The following is a 17,582-nucleotide window of genomic DNA, read 5'->3' as shown; positions in this document are numbered from 1 at the left end:
TATTAAAAACATGTTTGTCATTTTATTTGTGCCATTTATGAATGCTTTTTTCTCTTTTTCCACCAGGTTTTGGAGGTTTAGATACTACAATCAACAGTGCGTGCATGAACAAGGTAAGAGCAGAAGGACTTAAAATGCTTGGAGCAAAAATCTGTTCATTTTCGTTTTGGATGACTAAAATAAGCAACAGAGTTAAATAATTGTTTAATTTGGCTGATATTTAAAGCGATAGAAGCCCATTCTATTCGGGCTGGTAGCGTAAATTAATGACATGGACGCCAATCGCCGTTAAAAAAACACTTTGCACGTCGTTTTCAGTCCTTTATTACTGAGAAAAAAATACATGTTCTGACCGTTTTAGTGTTACATAAGACCACACATGATTTTTTTTGTTTACAATAGAATTTCACGTCTTTTCATCTTGTATTCATTTAATATTAATTTCCACGATATATGATGACGACTTTGCGATATACATTCCATCAGTTTTGAAACCACAATAATAAACACTACACGTACGCTTATTTTTTCATCTTTTTTTTTGAAAGAACATTTCCACAGGACCCCATTTGGATTGCACAGAATGAAAAATGTCCGTTTGCACGTCTTTCGTTTTCCTCGTGTTTTTTTTTCCTTATTTTTTTTCCCGTACATCGAACGCATCCATTGACGTTAATAACAGGCCACGTTTTTGGAATGTGATGAAAAGCAGGGAGTCTTTGCATTTTTAGAGCTGCCAATTCTAGCTAGAGAAAGAAAATATGCTAATTTATCCAATTCCTTTCTATTTTTCTTGAACTATCTCCTTCGATGTTGCGTTGTGTTGCGTTTGTGTGCTCTCTAAATATCGTACATTCAATGCATAGTTTTTTAAGGTCCAATCTCGTTACTTTTACAGACTAAATAGGCTACGACTCTGGAAAAAATAAGGCTGCTTTGAGGCCTTATTTTGTAGGGCTGTAAGGTAAGGATCCAATCAGAACGCAGAACACAGATTAACCCTTTATAGGACAGTTATTTAAGTAGCTGGTGAAATGTCTAATCCATTTAGATGTGGGGAGGCTGGTAGCAAATAATTGCATCCCAGTCAAAGCTATTATTGAAATACTGTCGTAATTAAGAATTATTGGGAGCCGTAAACAGAGTATTCCTGTTTGCATTTTATTCAATTGCATTTTTTAAACCTGTATGCTTTTGTTTATTCATATACATTTTAGAGGGAGATAATTTAGTAATGTTAAAGTAGGCCACACTTACCAAATGTTATTGTTTTGGCCTACCTGATTCAAAATGTGGTGCCCACATATCCTTCTTAGCAAATATTGTCACTTGCCCTGTAAAGAGTTACTATTGTCACAATGTTTAGTTGAAAAGATTCATTCCAAGGTCTAAAATTTCAAAATTGCTTGCTATTTTTATTGCTTTATGTGAAATGTGTTCCGTTCCAGAAGGCCCTTGAATCGTCGTGAAAATGGTGAGTTATACACCCTTACGATTTTTCCCATTTTTAATAATCTGCAAAAAAATGGTGCTGCCAATCTCATTTTTTAATGAATTTTGCCATTGAGAATTTTTTTCCAGAGCTGAATGTTTATTTGTCTTTTGCGCTAAATGATTTTATTTTAGTCTTGCCTTCAAAAATTAAGCACTTAATTGTTTATTTGACGAGTGTGTAATGCCAATGTCTACACTCACGTGAAAAGAAAGCATTTTTTTAAACTAGGGGTGGGACTTGATTTAAAAAAATTGAATCAATTTGAGCATCTGTAATTTATTAATCTTGATTCAACGCATAGTTTGGCTCTAAAAGGTTTAAGTTGAAGGGGTTTTAGTAGATAAAGAACTTCAGGTTTTAAACAAATCTGGGGACATGACTTAAAATATCCAATTTCAAAGTGCACATTAACTGAAAAATTATGTTTCATTATATTTGCACAATTCCACTTTAAAAGAAAACACTTATTTTAGATATGTATTTGTATAATTGGATTTCTGGTCATTAGCTGACTTTATTGGTCTCCTGTCGGCGTACCAGAAAATGGCGCTTTGTTATTTCCAATTAATAGGAACCAAATAAAATGGGGATCAATTTGCCGTTAATTGCAAGCAACTCGTCGGCGTGGACGTCCCACCCCTAGTTTGAAGGCGGTATGTGATTCTCTTTTTTATTTAGCGAAGCCAAGTGACGAGTCGGCGCCGCCTACTCGTGGATGTTGTACCTGTAGGCCTCGATGAGGCCCTCCATGGAGTGGATGAAGCCGGAAATGCTGCAGATGCCGCCGATGACGAAGATGGCCACGTCGAAGAACACCTGGTGCCACTGCAGCTTCCTCCACAGGAGCTTGAGGTGGAAGAGGCTGGGCAGCAGGAAGCAGAGCCCGGCGCCCGTCAGGCTCCCCGTCAGCCCCATGAGGAGGGCGAAATGCGGCACGTAGATGGCCATGAGCAGCGTGAAGACCACCAGGACGCAGCGCAGCGTCAACCCCCAGGACTTGAGGCGCCCGTCGCCGGCGTAGCAGTCCGGGAAGAAGGCCCCGCGCCCCTCCTGGAAGAAGCTCTTCTCCAGCACCTCCACGGCGGCGAAGAAGGGCAGCGGGTAGGAGAGCAACGCCTTGGCCACCAGGAAGAGGTTGACCACGGCGCGGATGCCCGGCGGTAGGTTGTCCGTGATCACCTCCTTGGTGGTGTTGGCCCACGTCAGGTAGGCCACCAGCGCGAAGAGACCCTTGAGGATGCAGGCGGCGATGTGCGTCCAGTTCATCATGCAGTGGAACTCGGCGGGCCGTTGCATGTTCCCCTCCAGCGAAGGCAGGAAGATCTGCGAGGTGTAGCTGAAGACGATGATGCCGATGGAGATGGGGAACTTCTTCACGTCGATGTAGAACTTCACCTTGTCCCAGGCCCACAGGCGCGCCCGCGACAGGCAGTAGGCGATCACCAGCACGTTGATGACAAAGTGCGCCAGCGTGCACAGCAGGCTGAACTTGGACACGGCTTTCAGGTTCTTCAGGAAGGCGCAGGGCAGCAGCGCCGCCGTGGCGATGATGGCCCACGACTTTTGAGAGATGGGCATGTTGGGGAAGCTGTTGTACATCAGGTTGCCGCTCACCACCACGTACAGGATGCACGTCATCACCAGCTCGATGATCTGCGCCACGTTCACCACGTGGCCGCCCAGAGACGGGAAGCGCGGTGCGCAGCAGGCGTTGGCGATGTCCACGTAAGAGTCGCGCACGCGGACGGGGCGTCCGTCTTCGTCTTCCTCGTACAGGCAGGCGATCAGGATCTTGCCCGTGTAGCAGCACACCACCGCCGCGAAGATGATCAGGAACAAGCCCAGGTAACCGCCGTGCAGGATGGCGTAGGGGAGGCCCAGCACAAACATGCCCTGCAAAAAAACACAACCATAATAATTGATAAGGGTGATGTCCAATGTTCCCTCTAATTGCGCACTACTCTCGTCTTCTCTGCACATAGCAAATCATATGGAGCGCAATTTTTTTTTTATAAGCTGTGAGGACGATGCACGAACCACTCATCCGCCGGGCCGCCCATTCATAGATATTAACATTTTATTATTAATAAATAATTTATGTGTAGTAGACCTGCACCTGCTTATGGCAGGTGTGATACTGGTGTGTGCCCATAGCGAGCAATGATGATGTTGCTCACACCGGTACTCGGCATGCTCAGTGAGGTTGTCTTTCTGCTCAGACAAACAAAAATTTAGAGGGAACATTGGTGATGTTTTTTTTTTGACCGGTAGTAAACATGCAAAAAGATATAATCAAATCCCATTTGACCTATACAGTAATCCCTCACATATCGCAGACAATGGACCCATGGCCACAAGAAGACAAAGGACTTGGACTAAAACGCCCATTAACCTGTTTTTTTCTACCTGTACGTACACAATTGAATGCTAGCTGTCCAATCTATTTTGACTGGGAAGGCCCTGTGAACGAACTTAAATAAACAATTATCTAAGTTAACTTTTTGGCTTTTTTTTTTTGATGCAGTCAACATGATTTCAAATATTGCTTCAATTGGATTGGACGTCTATTGCTGTCAAACTCGCAAAAATAATTATTCACCCCGCAGATTTGTCATTCCAATGTCCTTATTTACTGAGGGGAGCTGTCTGGACGTCTATCGTCGTCAATGGTAACGAGTGAAATTTAGACATGTGGGTTTTTCTCTCCCCCACGCGGTTTTGACGTCACCGCGCGTCGAGGAGACACGTGGTGACGTCACAACCTCGATCAAGGCTGCCTATTTTTTTTGTCGCAGAGCGAGAACTCCCGAGGGGGGGGGGGGGGGGCACTCGCTTTGTTAACGCCCACTTTTTTTTAGGAGGGGGGGGGGGGGTGCGCCATGGCCGTGCGTAATTGCGCGCGCAATGCATTCGAATAATAAGTAATTAAAATGATGGGCAAAGATGGGATTCAAATTGCAGAAGAGTTGGAAGCACAAAAGTAAAATAAGAATGACTTACCTGTATGGCGTTGGTGACGTTCCAGCCCGCTTCCCAAGCCGTAATTTTGGGTTTATCCTCGGACAGTTCGTTGTTGGAAGCCCCGTCCTTGGAGGACGAGCGCGACAGTCCGGTGCCGTCCCGTTGGTAGTGCGTGTCCCCGTCCTGGGCGCCGTCCGCGGGGCCGCCGTCGGGGGAGCGCTCCATGCCGCCGTCCGACGCGGCCTTTTCGCGGCCACCACTGCCGCCGCCGCCGCTCTGCAGGACGTCCATCTGCATGCCCTGCCGGTGGTCGTAATCCAGGTCGTCGCAGGCGGCGAAGCCCAGCGCCTCTTCGTCGGTGGCGGCCTGGAAGCCCATCCGGGCGAACATGCCGCTGACTTTGGCCTGCGATTTGTGGCTGACGGTGGTCGCCGCGTTGGAGAGTTTATTCGACAATTTGCTCCGGATTAACGTCGCCATTTTTGCCCTTTTTTTTCTTCTTCCCGAATTATTCTTTTTTTTTTTTTTTTTTTTACAGATGAGGCTCCTTGCGGTGGCGACGTCCGCGAGACACAAGAGTGGGTGGGTGGGCACGAGTTGAGATGAAGACACCGATGGTTTTTTTCCCTCCTTTTTTTGCTTTTCAAAAAAGCTATTTTTTTCTTTTTAGTTGTTATCTCCACTTCTTCCTCAGTGTGCTTCTCCTCAGGTTCATTTCACCTTCAGACGTCGCCAATCCGTTTGTGCATCCTGCCGTCCCTCCTCGTCTCCGTTCCTTGGCCTCTCGTCTCCTGGCTGCCGTTGGACTCCGGACGCCGTGCGCCCCCCACCCCCCCAAAAAAGTGGATTTGGAAGTAAGGCCTTTTGTGATATCCTTTTTTTTTTCCAGGGAAGGTGCGTTCAGGTGTCTTCACTGATGCCAATGCGGTATCGTGGCGTTCAGGGGGGGTGGGCTTGACTGCCCCCTCCCTCTCTTCCATCTCCTCCCTTCCTTTTTTTTTTGTAGACCGAGCCCCGCACCAGGAGAACACGGGAGAGATTTGCTGCATTTCTAGGGGAGGTGCTTGTGGTACCCCTCATCACCCGACGCCCACCCTTCACACCCTCCCACCCCCCAAAAAGCCATGCAGACATTCCGACGGTTTCCGAGTTTTACGCACATATAAGGTAAAGGAAAGCGCGTTGGAGCACAAGCGTAGGATTTTTGGAAGATTGAAAATATGAAAGTGGGGGGCAGGAGGGGGGAAAGGTTGCTTTTGTTGATTTTGGCTGGTTGAATGTCGAATTTTTAGACATGGAAAATTGATTTTTTAGCTGTAATTAGGTGTTTTTAGCCGTTTTTTATTGTTTAAAAGGGGGGAAATTTAATTCATTTATCCTTTCATTGAGGGATTTTGGTTGGGCCATTGTGAGGAAAAAAGGGATTTTATTCATGAGGAAATTACGGCGTTTTGGCTTGATTTTGTTATGATAAAATACTGAGATTAATTTTATTTATCATTTTCAGTCATTTGTTGAGATGCTTAGGAGAAATCGTGTCTATCATAATTGTTTTTTAAATTGTAGCATTAGAAGTGTGCAGAAAATACTTTTACATTTTGCATGCCATTAGGACAGAAAATGCGTCGTTTTTTATATTAAATCAGATGCGCAAATTGCAGTTTTATGCAGTTAAAAATTTGACAACAATAGAGATTTTACGAAATATACACCTTTAGGGTAAAAAATATTTTTCCATCTCCCCCCCTCAAACCCCGGAAAATACACAAATGAAATCTCTTCACGTGCACGATTTAACGACGAGCGCTTATCAGCAGCAGCCAGGCAGCAACATGAAGATTACTTGTGTCTGTGTGTGCGCGTGCGTGCGCGTGCGTGTGTCCTAAAACCCCATTTAACGTCGTTTTTGTGTTTGATTTTTTTTACAGGCCCACCAAATATGTGCTTTCATCAAACAAAACATTCGGAGCTGAAAAATGAGCGCAAAATAAGGCATTTTGCTCCCACAGGGGAGGCGCAATGATGAGGGGGCGTGGCCAAATCCCACTGGGATTCACGTCTGACGTCCAACCAATCCAAATTGTGGATGTGTTACACAGCCAATTGAGGGAAAAGATGCAAGCGCCACCACAGAGCTGCGTTGGAAGGTTGAATTCATTCTTGACTTATTTTTCTATTTTTTTAAATGTATATATTGGGTGCCAAATCCAAATGTCCTAGATGTCTTTCGCCGTCAATTGTTGTTAAGAACCCTCGCAGTCAATGGCAAGTGACCACGTGGCATCCTTTTCCCCTCCCCCTCCGCAATTTGCCCGCCCACCTCCAATCAGTCACCTGGTGTCCTTTTCGCATTACACACATGGCTGGTGGTGGATGGACCACCTGGATTTGTTTGTCACGTGCCTCCTGGCTTCTTGCTTTCAATTCAGCAACACTGGGAAGCCATCTTTGATCACTTCCCGACATTCTAAGGACCGCAGTGTTGTTCTTGTGCTAGAATGTCGATCGGGAAGTGTGGCGATGATGATGATGATGGCGATGATGATGATGATGGAGGTGATGAGGATGATGATGGTGATGATAATGATGATGAAGGCGATGAGGATGATGATGGTGATGATGATGGTGATGATGGTGATGATGATGAGGAGGTGATGATGAGGAGGTGATGATGATGATGATGGTATTGATGATGATGACGGTGATGATGGTGATGATGGCGATGATGGCGATGATGGCGATGATGGCGATGATGGCGATGATGATGAGGTGATGATGAGGTGATGATGATGATGGTAGTGATGGTGAGGATGGCGATGATGATGATGACGGTGATGATGGCGATGATGAAGGCGATGAGGATGATGATGGTGATGATGATGATGATGGTGGTGGTGGTGGTAATGATGATGATGATGGTATTGATGATGATGATGCCAATGATGACGGTGATGATGATGATGGCGATGATGAAGGTGATGATGGTGATGATGGCGATGATGATGAGGTGATGATGATGATGGTGGTGGTAATGATGATGAGGTGATGATGATGATGGTATTGATGGTGATGGTGATGATGAAGGCGATGAGGATGATGATGGTGATGATGGTGGTGGTAATGATGATGAGGTGATGATGATGATGGTATTGATGGTGATGGTGATGATGAAGGCGATGAGGATGATGATGGTGATGATGATGATGGTATTGATGATGATGATGCCAATGGTGATGACGGTGATGATGATGATGGTGATGATGATGATGGTGGTGGTAATGATGATGAGGTGATGATGATGATGGTGGTGGTAATGATGATGAGGTGATGATGATGATGGTATTGATGGTGATGGTGAGGATGGCGATGATGATGATGACAGTGATGATGATGATGGCGATGATGAAGGCGATGAGGATGATGATGGTGATGATGATGATGGTGGTGGTGGTAATGATGATGCCAATGATGATGACAGTGATGATGATGGCGATGATGAAGGTGATGATGGTGATGATGGCGATGATGATGATGATGATGATGGTGGTGGTGGTAATGATGATGAGGTGATGATGATGATGGTATTGATGGTGATGGTGAGGATGGCGATGATGATGACGGTGATGATGACGATGATGGCGATGAGGATGATGATGGTGGTGGTGGTAATGATGATGGTATTGATGATGATGATGCCAATGATGATGATGGTGATGATGATGAGTGTGATGATAAAGGTGATGATGGCGATGATGAGGTGATGATGATGGTATTGATGGTGAGGATGGCGATGATGATGATGATGACGGTGATGATGACGATGATGGCGATGATGAAGGCGATGAGGATGATGATGGTGATGATGATGGTGGTAATGATGATGGTATTGATGATGATGATGCCAATGATGATGAGGGTGAGGATGGCGATGATGAAGGTGATGATGATGATAATGGCGATGATGATGATGGCAATGACGATGATGATGGCGATGATGGCGATGATGATGATGATGCTGGTCAGGACGATGATGATGAAGGTCATGACCTTCATCATCATTGTCATCATCAACACCGCCATCATCATCGTCATCATCATCGCCATCATCATTATCCCCATCACCTCATCATCATCATCATCATTACCACCATCATCATTATCATTCTCATCGCCTTCATCATCATCAACGCCATCATCATCTCCATCATCGTCATCATCATCGCCATCATCACCGTCATCATCATCGTCACCATCGCCATCCTCACCATCATCGTCATTGGCATCATCCTAATCATCATCATCACCTCATCCTCATCCTCATCACCATCACCTCATCATCATTACCGGCTTCCCGGTGTTGCTGAAATGAAAGCAAGAAGCCAGGAGGCGCGTGACAAACAAATCCAGGTGGTCCATCCACAGTAGAAAAACCACTAAGAGCCTTTTCATTAGCCCCTAATGCGGGTCGTTTAATGACTTATTATGGCCTCCCCGGAGAAATTGTCCACTGGGAGCTTGCGCTGGAAGTGCTTTCTCTCCCACCTTAACCCTTTCAAGGCCAGCTGACTGACAATATCTTTGTTTTGTGTGCTGTATATTATGTTAAAACTGCTATTCGATTTGTCTATTTTACTGATGATGCATTCAATGAATACGGGATGTTTCTGTTCTATTTTCTATTCAATTCTGACTGCCAAAGACTTCGAGGCATTGTTTTTTTTTTTTTGCCGAAGCCAACGACTCCCCTGACGCCATTTTGCGGTTGACCCGGGTCGTCCCCGTCAAACGTCGGACGCGGTCGGCCCTCGGGCTCCGGCCTCCCGCTGCGACACATTAACATTGTAATTGGCTTTTTTTTCCTTTTCCCTTCCACCATAAACGGGGGAGCTCCTCGGGGACGGGCGGCAAACACAAAAGCAGCGGTTCGACATTTTTCACGCCGCGTGTCGGCTTTTGGAAGGTCATTTTTTTTTTCCAAGCCCTCCTCGGTCCTACATTTGAAAAATGACAGAAAAGAGGTTTGTCAGCAGGATTGGGAGAAAAGTACAACATTCTTGCACCAAAATGGAGGCCTGGCATAAATGGATCATGTGATTTGTCACAGCCAATGACGGATCAGATGCAATTGTATGTTTTTTAACTAAGGCTTTCCATTTCAACTTTGATCATGTTTTTGTTTACATAGTATTTCTTGTTGACATTTTTGGAAGATTCTTCAAAATTTGGAATACATATATTAATTTTACGAACCGCTTATCCTCACAAGGGTCGTACAGGGTGCTGGAGTCTTTTACCGAACTACGGGGGACACCCTGAATCGGTTGACGGCCAATCACGGGGCACGAAGAGGTAAAGGACAACCATTCACACAAACACACTTGTTTTGGATTAGATAAAACCGTACTATAACTGTTGTCATTTCCTGCACGCAAGTTTTGTTTTGAAAGGCATGCTTGAAAAGAACGCTTTCTTGCACTTTGGTGTCCCTGTTTCTGCCTGTTTTTTTGTGTCTTTTTTCTGTCTTTGCCATTCATAGAAAGCCTCCTTTAGCCGCTCTTGATTAAAATGCGCATCTCGGTGGTGTGCCGGCAATGGGCGACATTCTCGACCAGCTGAAAGGATTTTCTATTTTTTTCCGGCAGGGTCTCTATGATGTGAAACACTTTGATTTAATTGCGGTACACAATGCCCGTAGGTCTACGGAAAAAAAGACCATGAATAGTAAGGATTATTTTCTTCAAAAAACGACATAGTAAGGCTTTCTTCTTTAAAAAACGACATAGTATAGTAAGGCTTTTTTCTTTAAAAAAACAACATAGTATAGTAAGGCTTTTTTCTTCAAAAAACAACATAGTATAGTAAGGCTTTTTTCTTCAAAAAACGACATAGTATAGTAAGGCTTTTTTCTTCAAAAAACGACATAGTATAGTAAGGCTTTTTTCTTCAAAAAACGACATAGTATAGTAAGACTTTTTTTCGTAAAAAACGACATAGTATAGCAAGGCTTTTTTTATGTAAAAAACGACATAGTATAGTAAGGCTTTTTTCTTCAAAAAACGACATAGTATAGTAAGGCTTTTAAAAAAAAAAGACATAGTATAGTAAGGCTTTTTTTCTTTAAAAAATGACATAGTATAGTAAGGCTTTTTTCTTCAAAAAACGACATAGTATAGTAAGGCTTTTTTCGTAAAAAACGACATAGTATAGTAAGGCTTTTTTCTTTAAAAAAAAGACATAGTATAGTAAGGCTTTTTTTCTTTAAAAAACGACATAGTATAGTAAGGCTTTTTTCTTTAAAAAACGACATAGTATAGTAAGGCTTTTTTCTTTAAAAACGACATAGTATAGTAAGGCTTTTTTCTTTAAAAAACGACATAGTATAGTAAGGCTTTTTTCTTTAAAGAAACGACATGGTATAGTAAGGCTTTTTTTCTTTAAAAAAGCGACATAGTATAGTAAGGCTTTTTTCTTAAAAAAACGACATAGTATAGTAAGGCTTTTTTCTTCAAAAAACGACATAGTATAGTAAGGCTTTTTTTTTGTAAAAACGACATAGTATAGTAAGGCTTTTTTTCGTAAAAAACGACATAGTATAGTAAGGCTTTTTCTTCAAAAAACGGCATAGTATAGTAAGGCTTTTTCCGTAAAAAACGACAGTATAGTAAGGCTTTTTTTAGTAAGGCTTTTTTTCGTAAAAAACGACATAGTATAGTAAGGCTTTTTTCTTCAAAAAACGACATAGTATAGTAAGGCTTTTTTTCGTAAAAAACGACAGTATAGCAAGGCTTTTTTTATGTAAAAAACGACATAGTATAGCAAGGCGTTTTTTCATAAAAAACGACATAGTATAGTAAGGCTTTTTTTCTTTAAAAAATGACATAGTATAGTAAGGCTTTTTTTCTTTAAAAAATGACATAGTATAGTAAGGCTTTTTTCTTCAAAAAACGACATAGTATAGTAAGGCTTTTTTCGTAAAAAACGACATAGTATAGTAAGGCTTTTTTCTTTAAAAAAAAGACATAGTATAGTAAGGCTTTTTTTCTTTAAAAAACGACATAGTATAGTAAGGCTTTTTTCTTTAAAAAACGACATAGTATAGTAAGGCTTTTTTCTTTAAAAAACGACATAGTATAGTAAGGCTTTTTTCTTTAAAGAAACGACATGGTATAGTAAGGCTTTTTTTCTTTAAAAAAGCGACATAGTATAGTAAGGCTTTTTTCTTCAAATAACGACATAGTATAGTAAGGCTTTTTTCTTCAAAAAACGACATAGTATAGTAAGGCTTTTTTCTTCAAAAAACGACATAGTATAGTAAGGCTTTTTTTTTGTAAAAACGACATAGTATAGTAAGGCTTTTTTTCGTAAAAAACGACATAGTATAGTAAGGTTTTTTCTTCAAAAAACGGCATAGTATAGTAAGGCTTTTTCCGTAAAAAACGACATAGTATAGTAAGGCTTTTTTTTTCCGTAAAAAACGACATAGTATAGTAAGGCTTTTTTTTTTCTCGTAAAAAACGACATAGTATAGTAAGGCTTTTTTTCGTAAAAAACGACATAGTATAGTAAGGCTTTTTTCTTCAAAAAACGACATAGTATAGTAAGGCTTTTTTTCGTAAAAAACGACATAGTATAGCAAGGCTTTTTTCTTCAAAAAACGACATGGTATAGTAAGGCTTTTTTTTTTAAAAAAAGACATAGTATAGTAAGGCTTTTTTTCTTTAAAAAATGACATAGTATAGTAAGGCTTTTTTCTTCAAAAAACGACATAGTATAATAAGGCTTTTTTCGTAAAAAACGACATAGAATAGTAAGGCTTTTTTCTTTAAAAAAAAGACATAGTATAGTAAGGCTTTTTTTCTTTAAAAAACGACATAGTATAGTAAGGCTTTTTTCTTTAAAAAACGACATAGTATAGTAAGGCTTTTTTCTTTAAAAAACGACATAGTATAGTAAGGCTTTTTTCTTTAAAGAAACGACATGGTATAGTAAGGCTTTTTTTCTTTAAAAAAGCGACATAGTATAGTAAGGCTTTTTTCTTAAAAAAACGACATAGTATAGTAAGGCTTTTTTTCTTTAAAAAACGACATAGTATAGTAAGGCTTTTTTCTTCAAAAAACGACATAGTATAGTAAGGCTTTTTTTCGTAAAAAACGACATAGTATAGCAAGGCTTTTTTATGTAAAAAACGACATAGTATAGTAAGGCTTTTTTCTTCAAAAAACGACATAGTATAGTAAGGCTTTTTTCTTCAAAAAACGACATAGTATAGTAAGGCTTTTTTTCGTAAAAAACGACATAGTATAGCAAGGCTTTTTTTATGTAAAAAACGACATAGTATAGTAAGGCTTTTTTCTTCAAAAAACGACATAGTATAGTAAGGCTTTTTTTCGTAAAAAACGACATAGTATAGTAAGGCTTTTTTCTTCAAAAAACGACATAGTATAGTAAGGCTTTTTTTTCGTAAAAAACGACATAGTATAGCAAGGCTTTTTTATGTAAAAAACGACATAGTATAGCAAGGCTTTTTTTCATAAAAAACAACATAGTATAGTAAGGCTTTTTTCTTCAAAAAACGACATAGTATAGTAAGGCTTTTTTTCGTAAAAAACGACATAGTATAGCAAGGCTTTTTTTATGTAAAAAACGACATAGTATAGCAAGGCTTTTTTTCATAAAAAACGACATAGTATAGTAAGGCTTTTTTCTTCAAAAAACGACATAGTATAGTAAGGCTTTTTTTCGTAAAAAACGACATAGTATAGCAAGGCTTTTTTTATGTAAAAAACGACATAGTATAGCAAGGCTTTTTTTCATAAAAAACGACATAGTATAGTAAGGCTTTTTTCTTCAAAAAACGACATAGTATAGTAAGGCTTTTTTTTTAAAAAAAGACATAGTATAGTAAGGCTTTTTTTCTTTAAAAAATGACATAGTATAGTAAGGCTTTTTTCTTCAAAAAACGACATAGTATAGTAAGGCTTTTTTCGTAAAAAACGACATAGTATAGTAAGGCTTTTTTCTTTAAAAAAAAGACATAGTATAGTAAGGCTTTTTTTCTTTAAAAAACGACATAGTATAGTAAGGCTTTTTTCTTTAAAAAACGACATGGTATAGTAAGGCTTTTTTCTTTAAAAAACGACATAGTATAGTAAGGCTTTTTTCTTTAAAGAAACAACATGGTATAGTAAGGCTTTTTTTCTTTAAAAAAGCGACATAGTATAGTAAGGCTTTTTTCTTCAAAAAACGACATAGTATAGGAAGGCTTTTTTCTTCAAAAAACGACATAGTATAGTAAGGCTTTTTTCTTCAAAAAACGACATAGTATCGTAAGGCTTTTTTTTGTAAAAACGACATAGTATAGTAAGGCTTTTTTTCGTAAAAAACGACATAGTATAGTAAGGCTTTTTTCTTCAAAAAACGGCATAGTATAGTAAGGCTTTTTCCGTAAAAAACGACATAGTATAGTAAGGCTTTTTTTTTCCGTAAAAAACGACATAGTATAGTAAGGCTTTTTTCGTAAAAAACGACATAGTATAGTAAGGCTTTTTTTCGTAAAAAACGACATAGTATAGTAAGGCTTTTTTCTTCAAAAAACGACATAGTATAGTAAGGCTTTTTTTCGTAAAAAACGACATAGTATAGCAAGGCTTTTTTTATGTAAAAAACGACATAGTATAGCAAGGCTTTTTTTCATAAAAAACGACATAGTATAGTAAGGCTTTTTTCTTCAAAAAACGACATAGTATAGTAAGGCTTTTTTTTTAAAAAAAGACATAGTATAGTAAGGCTTTTTTTCTTTAAAAAATGACATAGTATAGTAAGGCTTTTTTCTTCAAAAAACGACATAGTATAGTAAGGCTTTTTTCGTAAAAAACGACATAGTATAGTAAGGCTTTTTTCTTTAAAAAAACGACATAGTATAGTAAGGCTTTTTTTCTTTAAAAAAGCGACATAGTATAGTAAGGCTTTTTTCTTAAAAAAACGACATAGTATAGTAAGGCTTTTTTCTTCAAAAAACGACATAGTATAGTAAGGCTTTTTTCTTCAAAAAACGACATAGTATAGTAAGGCTTTTTTTCGTAAAAAACGACATAGTATAGCAAGGCTTTTTTTATGTAAAAAACGACATAGTATAGTAAGGCTTTTTTCTTCAAAAAACGACATAGTATAGTAAGGCTTTTTTCTTCAAAAAACGACATAGTATAGTAAGGCTTTTTTTCGTAAAAAACGACATAGTATAGCAAGGCTTTTTTTATGTAAAAAACGACATAGTATAGTAAGGCTTTTTTCTTCAAAAAACGACATAGTATAGTAAGGCTTTTTTCTTCAAAAAACGACATAGTATAGTAAGGCTTTTTTTTTGTAAAAACGACATAGTATAGTAAGGCTTTTTTTCGTAAAAAACGACATAGTATAGTAAGGCTTTTTTATTCAAAAAACGGCATAGTATAGTAAGGCTTTTTCCGTAAAAAACGACATAGTATAGTAAGGCTTTTTTTTCCGTAAAAAACGACATAGTATAGTAAGGCTTTTTTTTTCGTAAAAAACGACATAGTATAGTAAGGCTTTTTTTCGTAAAAAACGACATAGTATAGTAAGGCTTTTTTCTTCAAAAAACGACATAGTATAGTAAGGCTTTTTTTCGTAAAAAACGACATAGTATAGCAAGGCTTTTTTAATGTAAAAAACGACATAGTATAGCAAGGCTTTTTTTCATAAAAAACGACATAGTATAGTAAGGCTTTTTTCTTCAAAAAACGACATAGTATAGTAAGGCTTTTTTCTTTAAAAAAAGACATAGTATAGTAAGGCTTTTTTCTTTAAAGAAACGACATGGTATAGTAGGGCTTTTTTTCTTTAAAAAAGCGACATAGTATAGTAAGGCTTTTTCCCTAAAAAAACGACATAGTATAGTAAGGCTTTTTTCTTCAAAAAACGACATAGTATAGTAAGGCTTTTTTCTTCAAAAAACGACATAGTATAGTAAGGCTTTTTTTCGTAAAAAACGACATAGTATAGCAAGGCTTTTTTTATGTAAAAAACGACATAGTATAGTAAGGCTTTTTTCTTCAAAAAACGACATAGTATAGTAAGGCTTTTTTTCGTAAAAAACGACATAGTATAGTAAGGCTTTTTTCTTCAAAAAACGACATAGTATAGTAAGGCTTTTTTTTTCGTAAAAAACGACATAGTATAGCAAGGCTTTTTTATGTAAAAAACGACATAGTATAGCAAGGCTTTTTTTCATAAAAAACGACATAGTATAGTAAGGCTTTTTTCTTCAAAAAACGACATAGTATAGTAAGGCTTTTTTCTTTAAAAAAAGACATAGTATAGTAAGGCTTTTTTTCTTTAAAAAATGACATAGTATAGTAAGGCTTTTTTCTTTAAAAAACCCACATAGTATAGTAAGGCTTTTTTCTTAAAAAAACGACCTGGTATAGTAAGGCTTTTTTCTTCAAAAAACGACATAGTATAGTAAGGCTTTTTACTGTAAAGAAACGACATGGTATAGTAAGGCTTTTTTCTTTAAAAAAACGACATAGTATAGTAAGGCTTTTTTCTTCAAAAAACGACATAGTATAGTAAGGCTTTTTTCTTTAAAAAACGACATAGTATAGTAAGGCTTTTTTCTTAAAAGAAACGACATGGTATAGTAAGGCTTTTTTCTTTAAAAAAACGACATAGTATAGTAAGGCTTTTTTCTTTAAAAAACGACATAGTATAGTAAGGCTTTTTTCTTAAAAAACGACATAGTATAGTAAGGCTTTTTTCTTTAAAAAACGACATAGTACAGTAAGGCTTTTTTTCGTAAAAACGACATAGTATAGTAAGGCTTTTTTTCGTAAAAAACGACAGTATAGTAAGGCTTTTTTCTTCAAAAAACGACATAGTATAGTAAGGTTTTTTTCTTTAAAAAAGACATAGTATAGTAAGACTTTTTTTCTTTAAAAAAACGACATAGTATAGTAAGGCTTTTTTCTTTAAAAAACGACATAGTATAGTAAGGCTTTTTTCTTTAAAAAACGACATAGTATAGTAAGGCTTTTTTCTTTAAAGAAACGACATGGTATAGTAAGGCTTTTTTCTTTAAAAAAACGACATAGTATAGTAAGGCTTTTTTCTTAAAAAAAACGACATAGTATAGTAAGGCTTTTTTCTTTAAAAAACGACATAGTATAGTAAGGCTTTTTTCTTAAAAAACGACATAGTATAGTAAGGCTTTTTTCTTTAAAAAACGACATAGTATAGTAAGGCTTTTTTCTTTAAAAAAACGACATAGTATAGGAAGGCTTTTTTCTTAAAAAAACGACATAGTATAGTAAGGCTTTTTTTCTTAAAAAACGACATAGTATAGTAAGGCTTTTTTCTTCAAAAAACGACATAATATAGTATTGCTTTTTTCTTTAAAAAATAAAATAGTATAGTCAGGCTATTTTCATCAAAAAACTCAGTCACTGTGGTCCAGTGGCAAAGACAATGGGTCAAAATTAAAGGTAGACACAAGTTCAAATCTGGAGTGAGTTCAATTCCACTCTTTGCAATTCTCAAATTGTTTATTGAGGTAATGAAGAGGATGAATATATCTTCCAATCACATCATTTCAGAAGTCACTGTGGTCTAGTGGCAAAGACAATAGGTTGAAATTTAAAGTGCACACAAGTTCAAATCTGGAGTAAGTTCAAATCCACTCTTTGCAATTCTCAAATTGTTTATTGAGGTAATGAAAAGGATAGATATAACTCCCAATCCTGAAGTCACTGTGGTCCAGTGGCAAAGACAATGGGTCAAAATTTAAGCTGGACACCATTTCAAATCAGGAGTGAGTTCAATTCCACTCTTTGCAATTCTCAAATTGTTTATTGAGGTAATGAAGAGGATGAATATAACTTCCAATCACATCATTTCAGAAGTCACTGTGGTCCAGTGGCAAAGTCAATGTGTTGAAATTTAAGTTGGACACAAGTTCAAGTCAGGAGTGAGTTCAATTCCACTCTTTGCAATTCTCAAATTGTTTATTGAGGTAATGAAAAGGATAAGTATAACTTCCAATCACATCATTTCAGAAGACACTGTGGTCCAGTGGTGAAGACAATGGGTCAGAACTTCAGGTGGACTCAAGTTC

The 17,582-nt window shown here is 38.1% G+C and overlaps 1 protein-coding gene and 1 long non-coding RNA gene across 3 annotated transcripts in view; one reads left to right on the top strand and one right to left on the bottom strand.

Annotated features, from left to right (window-relative positions):
- Positions 1–1,797: 1,797 nt before the first annotated feature.
- slc32a1 (solute carrier family 32 member 1) lies at positions 1,798–5,410 on the bottom strand. Its single transcript, XM_077603137.1, has 2 exons — positions 4,496–5,410; positions 1,798–3,388 (listed from the first exon to the last, which is right to left on the bottom strand). Exons 1-2 carry the CDS (start codon positions 4,934–4,936, stop codon positions 2,201–2,203), a joined length of 1,629 nt encoding a protein of 542 aa, XP_077459263.1. The 5' UTR covers positions 4,937–5,410; the 3' UTR covers positions 1,798–2,200.
- The window catches only part of LOC144075771 (uncharacterized), a 34,539-nt gene continuing 21,306 nt past the window's right edge, over positions 4,350–17,582 (top strand). Inside the window, exons 1-4 of one of the 2 annotated variants that reach the window (XR_013300628.1) lie at positions 4,350–5,310; positions 5,463–5,623; positions 6,385–6,603; positions 9,723–9,805. This is a non-coding gene — a long non-coding RNA (uncharacterized LOC144075771). Of the gene's footprint in view, positions 5,311–5,399; positions 5,624–6,384; positions 6,604–9,722; positions 9,806–17,582 lie in introns of both variants that reach the window. The other variant, XR_013300627.1, reaches the window with a different exon arrangement.

This window comes from Stigmatopora argus, chromosome 6 (genome assembly GCF_051989625.1).
Source record: "Stigmatopora argus isolate UIUO_Sarg chromosome 6, RoL_Sarg_1.0, whole genome shotgun sequence".
Taxonomy (NCBI): Eukaryota; Metazoa; Chordata; class Actinopteri; order Syngnathiformes; family Syngnathidae; genus Stigmatopora; species Stigmatopora argus.
This window is presented reverse-complemented; position numbering and strand designations above follow the sequence as displayed.